This window comes from Amphimedon queenslandica, unplaced genomic scaffold (genome assembly GCF_000090795.2).
Source record: "Amphimedon queenslandica unplaced genomic scaffold, v1.1 AMPQUscaffold_13009, whole genome shotgun sequence".
Taxonomy (NCBI): domain Eukaryota; kingdom Metazoa; phylum Porifera; class Demospongiae; order Haplosclerida; family Niphatidae; genus Amphimedon; species Amphimedon queenslandica.
Genome location: NW_003546755.1, coordinates 36362 through 44481, shown reverse-complemented (window position 1 = coordinate 44481; position 8120 = coordinate 36362). Strand labels below are relative to the sequence as shown.

The 8120-nt window shown below is 33.3% G+C and overlaps 2 protein-coding genes across 2 annotated transcripts; both read right to left on the bottom strand.

Annotated features, from left to right (window-relative positions):
• Positions 1 to 756: 756 nt before the first annotated feature.
• On the bottom strand, positions 757 to 1474 carry LOC109585791 (uncharacterized). Its single transcript, XM_020001921.1, has 4 exons — positions 1396 to 1474; positions 1131 to 1350; positions 983 to 1079; positions 757 to 882 (listed from the first exon to the last, which is right to left on the bottom strand). Exons 1-4 carry the CDS (start codon positions 1420 to 1422, stop codon positions 798 to 800), a joined length of 429 nt encoding a protein of 142 aa, XP_019857480.1. The 5' UTR covers positions 1423 to 1474; the 3' UTR covers positions 757 to 797.
• Positions 1475 to 3358: 1884 nt separating this feature from the next.
• On the bottom strand, positions 3359 to 5497 carry LOC109585790 (uncharacterized). The gene is made up of 10 exons (XM_020001920.1): positions 5425 to 5497; positions 5162 to 5381; positions 4969 to 5115; positions 4759 to 4857; positions 4390 to 4706; positions 4220 to 4336; positions 4128 to 4160; positions 4018 to 4077; positions 3635 to 3974; positions 3359 to 3592 (listed from the first exon to the last, which is right to left on the bottom strand). The coding sequence occupies exons 1-10, from the start codon at positions 5449 to 5451 to the stop codon at positions 3552 to 3554; spliced, it is 1401 nt and encodes a 466-aa protein (XP_019857479.1). The 5' UTR covers positions 5452 to 5497; the 3' UTR covers positions 3359 to 3551.
• Positions 5498 to 8120: the final 2623 nt, after the last annotated feature.

The window sequence follows — 8120 nt, the reverse complement described above, 5'->3', positions numbered from 1 at the left end:
ATCATGTACTGGTAGTGGATAACTTGTATTTCTTCCTGTAGCTCTAATTGCAATGGCAAGACTAGCAGATACCACCACCTCATTATCAGACTCTGATTCAGTAGGGTTTGATATAATTTTATCCACAGTGTCAGTATATTGAACTGCAGATGATGCTTTAGTTTGTGGTGGTAAAGCTTTAGACCTAATAGAATTAGTTGTAGTTCCTGCAGTAGTAGTTGTAGTGTTTGGGAATTGTTGCTGTTTCTAAGGTGAAATGAGCTATGACATTTTACATATCAATGCTTTATACCTCATTAGCATTCAGTGATTTTGTTATCACTTCACTATCACCATGTGTAGCAGCATTAACTTCAGCAATAGTAGTATATGACATTGAGACATCATCACTTTGTTCTTTGTTACTTTCTATCACAAAAGTTGTCTGATGACAGGGAAAATAATGAAACCATACTGTAACAAAACTTACTTCAGTTTTTGAAAAAGTAGTATATGTACTATCACCATTCTAAAAATAGTACTAAAATGAAAAATATCAAAACATGATTCTTACCTCATTAACCTATAAAAGTATAAAAGTAAAAAGGTTATGAACAAAACTTGAAAAGAAATCAAAAATATTACCGTTGGTCGAATTTCTACACTGTATAATGCAGTACTAACAACAGGACTGCCTAATTCAAGGTCTAATGATTTCTGTGAAAGTGGTACTTTATAGTATTCTAAAAATATTAAATACATAATGTACCCAATTAAAAATTTTATAATAACTTTTAATCTTAATTTTCAAGTAAAGCCTAAGTGATAGTAGAGTCACGACAATAAGTAATGATAAGCCAACTAAAACCACAAACAGGAGAACGGTTATTATTAATGTAATACCTACAAAAATTTAATATAATTAAACTCTTTTGACTATAATTAAATGATTGGACAAGCAAGTATAAGTGTATGGAATAAATAAAAGCCAGTTACAACTAACTTATTCCTGGAGAGTCTTGTTCTGGTCCTGAAGTTGGTGTTACAGAAAGCTGTTGGAAGTGATGAACTAAAGTATGGATGAAGTGGAGGAGTTGTATCTGTTAATAGAAATTAAATACCAGTACTTTATAAAACATTAAACAACTGACCAAATGCTAGTATAAATGGTTCACTACTACCAGCCTCATTACTAAATACAACACTGAGAGTACACTGTTGATACTGAGGTACTGGTACTGATCCTGTTATATTATTTGGTTGTTTAGCATATTCCACTAGTGCAGTATCATCATATACAACACCAGTTCCATTACACTCTATAATAACTGTAGCATTCTCAGGAGCTTCACCAGTACACTCCAATGTAACCTAAAAATATCTATCAACTACTTTTTGAGATGGGACATTTCTTACTTGTGTATGATATTGCATAATAGCCATGTCTTGTGTATAATTTGATATCTCCAATGTAGTGTCTTGTACTACTAATCTGGGAACTATAAAAAAGTTTTCTCAAATTTGGTTTTCAGATCTTGTTTATATTTTAAAACATAATTATACTATTACTCATGTACATACCTCTTTGATATGAGAATGTATCATTATTAGATATTCCTTCTCCTAATTCATTAACTCCAGTTATAACATATGTATAACAATGACGAAATAAATTACTATCCACAAACTGATAACTGGTATCATATACTGCTACAGTAGTCACTAGACTATCAGTAATGTCATCATATATACTGAGATTATAATATACTGGCTCAATACCACACTGATAGTTAGGATCAGACCAAGTGACACCAATAGTAGAGCAACTGTCACTATATGAGTTAATGCTGACAGGTGGTCCTAGAAAGCCTAATAAAATAAAGGAGAAAAGGATAATGTAAAGCCAGCACCTTGATGCAAAATATTCTAGAACAGTATTGCAATATTGTAATTAAAACTCAGTACAATCCCCACACAATATATATGCCAGTAACAGGCTTAATGGAATATTGAAATGATGTACAAGTAAGCACTTAAATATTCTGTTACTTACCAGTATAGTCCAGGAACACATGAAAAGTATTTGAACAAGTTTCACTGCTGCCGCTAAAAATTTCTCTTAATCTTATTTGAAGGAGGTTTGTACGATTAAATCCATCGACATTGATTATCAATGGACTGCCCAATCTAGCAGTTATACCACAAAGTATGTCACTGTACTGAAAGTATTCCCATGAAACATGACTTCTTGCATTTCCACCAAAACTTGTGCTGTACTGATATATATAAAGAAAAACTTGGGATATTATATTGTTACACGATTCTGATACGTTAAATTTGATGGACAGTGTACTGCCATTACATAATCTAAAGTTTTGTATTTCTGTGATTTCAGAAGAGGGTGGGCAGGATAAAACTACAATTGGCCATTTATTTATACCATAGTCTATGTTTATACTTACTTGTTGCCCAAGTTAAAGTCAATAAGATTACTACAGCAGTTGATAACATAGTATCTCTCAGTTGTAGACAGTAAATACTCAGAAGAGCCTAGATCAGAGCAATATACGTGAGTAATAACATCAAGAGTAGAAAGAATTTGTTGATATGATAGTCGTAGACAATTACCTAATTCTAACGCCCATAAAACCACGCCTCTAAAAAAAACAAGATATATCTATACCCATTTTTTATTTTCCGCCGATGAAGCAAGTAGCAGCGCAGATCTGCAGTGCTTGACAAGGTATTGGTAGTGCTTGATTTGGAAGCAACAGTAGTGTAGTTGGTAGAGTAAGGAAAAATGCTATTGCTGGTCAATGAGGCAGTAGTGATAGCACTGACTGTTTGACAAAGTAGTCTATTGGTAGTGCTTGATAAGGTAGTGTAATGTAAACTGGTTGAGAGGTCAAACAGGCATTGACATTGTTATTGTGGTGAAGAAAATGAATCAGTACAACAGATACTGTTACTATATTTTACAGTGTTACTGTCATTGCTGAGGCTATCGGTAGACTCACTGGCAACATTCAATTGTACTGCACATTCAATTGGTTCTTATTAACAGACTACCAGAACATGACTATAACTCAGGCAGAGGGATCACCACTTACGATACAGTACTGGAGAGCCTTCTAGCAGTATTTTTCTTTATCATATCAGTCTGTGCTACTTCTTTTGGCTCAGGTGAATGAAACAAGTAGAGTATATCATTGGAAAGTATACATTAAAATTAATAATTATTATGCATCCCATTTCAATCCAAACTAAAGGCCTTTCTACACTAGCACTTCTAATGTGCATTGAACCAGATTAACTGAATTGGGTCATTGCTTCAATGTGCATTGCTTTAACCCACTTCCATATATGGTTTGAATGTACATTGAATAGAAAGCTGATGACAGAAATGCTATCAAAATACAAAAGATTTAATCATCATTTAATATACAAATTATCAATAATTAAAGACAGATATACTGTCAATATAGTAAACTAAAAAATATTGAAATAATTATAAAAATAATTAGACCAATATACCAACCATTAAATTCAAAAGCAAGATGTTAAAAACTTTTCTAAAGGATAGTCGAATCATCAAAAGGTTCAGATTGGAAGTCTGTAAAATAGTAAAATATAATCTAGTATCTTAAATTCTTACCTTTGTTTTCTTCATTTATTTGAGGGTTAGGTTGGGCTATTTGCCTCAAAGATGGAATTTCTTGAGGTGAAGTTTGTGGCATAGGTAAAACAGGAACTAAAATATCCTTATAAAGAGTACCAGAAATAATAGCAGAAGCATGATCACCAGCAGTTGGCCGAGGTATAGAAATTGTTACAAATTGCCTTGGTAGCTGCTGGTCATTATCAGAAGTCTCTGTCTCACCAGTCACAATTGGCTCATCATAATATGCATTATACTCTGATTGATCAGCGTTAGGCTCTGGTACACTACTACATGTACTTGGATCAAGTAATTGACGCTTAAGATGATATGTATCCTAGAGATGTTGTCAAATAAATAAATATTAAATTAATTCTTACTTTATGATATTTATCTTTGGTTGGTTTCTTACTATCTCTAGCATTATCAGCACTTTCAATCTAATAAATCATAAATTATTATTATAAAAAATAATAACAATAATAGTTACTTCTTTATCATTTGACTTTGACTTAGTATTTTCCTATAAAATAAAAACAATAAATTTAAAGCATAATTTTAAAGTACAGTATATTAATTTACATCCTGTTTTCTAGGAGTCTGTTTCTCTATCATATCAGTCTGTGCTACTTCTTTTGGCTCAGGTACAGGATCCTGTGCTAGTGGTGTAGCAGTGTCAGCGTTATTTACCAATGCTTCCTATAAAATAAAAATTAAAAATATAAAACATAAAGTACGGTATATTAATTTACAGTTCTAACAATCCCTTGCTCCACAGAACCATCTCCCTGCTCCTGTCTTACAGCATTTTTCTTTGTTTTATCGCCCTGCACTACATCTTTTAGTTCTGCCAGTGCCAAAGGATTCTGTAACACTTCTTGTACTTCATCTTGCCCTTCACCATTCGGTACAACTTCTCCTTGACCTTGACCACCATATTGACCAGCAGCATTATCCAGTACTTGTACATGTACATCATTACCACCATCATGTGCTACATTTTCCTGTGTTATACCATTTTCATCTCTTTGTTTTGTAACTTTAATCAGTTTTATTGCAGCACCAATATCTAATAATAACACATTACATAATATGAATATATATAAGAATAAAGTACTAACTTTTTCCACAATTTACAACCACTCCTATTAACAATAGCACTAAAGTAACTACAACAACAAAGCAGCCACTAGCAATACCAATAATAGCTCCTGTTGTCACTATTAAAAGAGAATAGTAAATAATAAGTACATTATCTTCAATAGCTGTAATTTCTTATACATGTATGTGTACTATATACTAGTGTCATACATGTCTTTAAAATAACTAACTTGTTAAAGGGTCTGATGCTGGTCCTACGATCGGTGTTACAGAAACTGTTGGAGATGATGAGCTAGTGTATGTTGGTCCTGAAGTGGGTGTTATAGAAACTATAGGAAGTGATGAAGTAACATATGGAGGACGAGGAGGAGTTGTATCTGTTAATATATAAATAATTTAAAATACCGATACTCAATAACTTACCAATTGTTAGTATAAATGGTTCACTACTACCAGCCTCATTACTAAATGTTACTCTGAGGTTACACTGTAGATACTGAGGCACTGATATTAATCCTGTTATATTTCTAGGTTTTTTTTCATATTTTACTTCTGTAGTATTATCATATACAACACCAGTTCCATTACACAGTATAGTAACTGTAGCATTTTCAGGAGCTTCACCAGTGCACTCAATTTCGACCTATACATGATTCAATTTATTTCAAAACACAGTTTTTTCTTACAGGTATATTGTATTCTATAGTTGCCATGTCTTGTGTATAATATATATCCAAGGTAGTGTGTTCTACAGCCGATTTGGGAACTACAAAATATTAAAAGGTTGCTCAAATTATTTCTGGACATTGTTTATTACATCAGCATAATTATATATGTACCTCTTTGATATGAGAATGTATCATTATTAGATATTCCTTCTCTTAATTCATTAACTCCAGTTATAACATATGTATAACGATGAATAAATAAATCATTATCTTCAAACTGATAACTGGTACCATCTACTGTTACAGTATCCACTAGACTACCAGTAATAGTATCATATATACTGACATTATAATATACTGGCTCAATACCACACTGGTAGTCAGGATCAGACCATGTGACATTAATAAAAGAGCAATTGTAACTATTGGAGTTAATATTGACTGGTGGCCCTAAAAAACCTAATGAGATAAAGGAGAAATGAACAGAATAAGGTATGTACATATGTCCTGATACATGTTCATCATGCAGCCTTGATACAAATGCATCAAACAAGTATTTACCCCAATGTAAACAAGGATCAAAAAGAGAGGGAGGGCTAGAGGGTATGGTTTGGAGATAAAGAAAGGGGAGAGAAAGCTCATGAATTTAGCTTGGGTGAAACCCCTTACTAGTGAAATTGATTGTAAGTCAAGCATGAAATGATCTGTGTAGCTACATGTACATGTGTACATACAAGCCCTTTACTTACCAGTATAATCCAGGAACAAATGAAAGTTATTCGAACAAATAATTATTACTTTATTAATAATAGTAACATCTCTTAGTCTTATTTGGAGGAGGCTTGTACGATTAAACTCTTCAATCCTCACTCGTTTGTTCAAAGTGGCATTCACACCACACAGTTCTTCGCTGTATTCAAAACCGGGCTGCTTTGGAACAGGTTTTGAATTTCCACCAGAGCTAGCATTGTGATGATATACATAAACATAGAGGTCCATAATATTATCACATGAGTCTGACACATTAAACAAGATGGATAAGTTGGAGTCATTACACAACCTAACGTCTGAGATATGAGTAATGTTGAAGGAGGAGGGAGAGCAGGATAATTGAGATAAAGCTAGATCTAGACATGATTAAGAAAAAAATTAGATTTTAGATTTGTGACCCACTATCACACTTACTTGTCGTCACAGTTAAAATTAATACAACTGCTAACATGATGTTCTGTTCAATCTGTACTATCAAGACTAGGCTATATCCACAGTTGGTTGGTAATAGATCTACCTCGGGCAATACTCAGCTCAGCAATAATTATTTTTGTAGAGAACGCCTACCAAACACGCCCCATAAATCTAGATCTAACTAGCTCGATCAGATGTTATTTGCACTAATTCAATCAAGAGATGTTACAGAAGCAACAGATGCTGTTACCATCATTTGCAGTGTTACTGCCATTGCTGAGGCTATCAGCATCAGTTCATGATGCAGGTAAAAGCACACACGAATATACTTTGCTGTCAGCTGTGTGCATGGGCCAATAATTCTTTGATTTCCTTCTTTCTATTATAGAATTTAAGATTCATCCTCACCCAGTAAACATAACACAAGGACTAACAGCAACATTCACTTGTACTGCTCACTCCATTGGCTCTTACTGGCTAGTGAATGACAGACTACCAGAGCATGACTATAACTCAGGCAGAGGGATCACCACTGATGATACAATACTGGAGAGTAGCACTAATCTCAAGGAACACTTACTGAAGATACCAGCAATACCACTGAATAATAATGTCACTATTCAGTGCTTCATCTTTAATGGACCTGCAATACCAAGTGATGTAGCAAGGCTATTGATACAAGGTCAGTTTTAGAGTAACAGCATGTACATGTACATGTACTTGTGTTGTGTAGAAAGTTTGAGCTGATTCCAATCAAAGTTGGATTTTTTGCAAATTTTAAAAGTTGCTCCAAAATCTAGTTAAAGACCATGGGCTATAGTATAGGGTATTTCATCAAAAATGGCTCCAAAAGATTTCTCAATTTTTATAATTTTTTTGGTACATATACATGTTTTTATGCTGCTTTTCAAGTTTGAGCTGATTCCCATTATATTTGGATTTTTTATGAATTTTTAAAGTTGCTCCAAAATTGGGCCAAAGTCCCTGTACTATAGTACAGGGACTTTGGCCAAATTTTGCCAAAAATGAAAAGGTGAGAATTTTTCATTTTTATAATTTTTCCTGATACATATACATGTACTTATGTTGTGTAGAAAGTTTGAGCCGATTCCGATCAAGTTTGGATTTTTTTACAAATTTTAAAAGTTGCTATCAAAAACCTTGAAAAAAATGACTCTGAGAGAATTCTCCATTACAAAAATTGAAACAATAGATGGACACTAATATTCCCCACAATGAAACAGAGTATAATGGAGTGTTACTAATGTATCTAATAATGTGTAAATGAGAGAAGCTATGTAGACCACCTGTCCTTAGAGTGTGAAGTGACTCTATTGTCATTCATTCACTCAGCAGGTGATGATTGGAGGGTTAGACCGTACACAAATGAAACGTTTCCATTCACAATATTGCAAACAACAGGCACACAAACTAGTTTTAGTTTCTATATAATTTGAATGATCTCACTAGTTGAAAACATCATTAAAATATGCTTTCACACTTACACTGTCTACTACACTACAATAAAT

What these genes read in the sequence shown, in the direction of transcription:
- LOC109585791 (XM_020001921.1), bottom strand. Translation starts at nt 1,422, where the DNA reads ATGGCTATTATGCAATATCATACACAA. An exon ending in ACCATTTATACTAGCATTTG is followed by an intron (nt 1,080 to 1,130) that starts GTCAGTTGTTTA and finishes TTCTATTAACAG; the next exon opens with ATACAACTCCTCCACTTCAT. An exon ending in ACAAGACTCTCCAGGAATAA is followed by an intron (nt 883 to 982) that starts GTTAGTTGTAAC and finishes AAATTTTTGTAG; the next exon opens with GTATTACATTAATAATAACC.
- LOC109585790 (XM_020001920.1), bottom strand. Translation starts at nt 5,451, where the DNA reads ATGGCAACTATAGAATACAATATACCT. An exon ending in CTATAGAATACAATATACCT is followed by an intron (nt 5,382 to 5,424) that starts GTAAGAAAAAAC and finishes AATCATGTATAG; the next exon opens with GTCGAAATTGAGTGCACTGG. An exon ending in AATAAATGAAGAAAACAAAG is followed by an intron (nt 3,593 to 3,634) that starts GTAAGAATTTAA and finishes ACTATTTTACAG; the next exon opens with ACTTCCAATCTGAACCTTTT.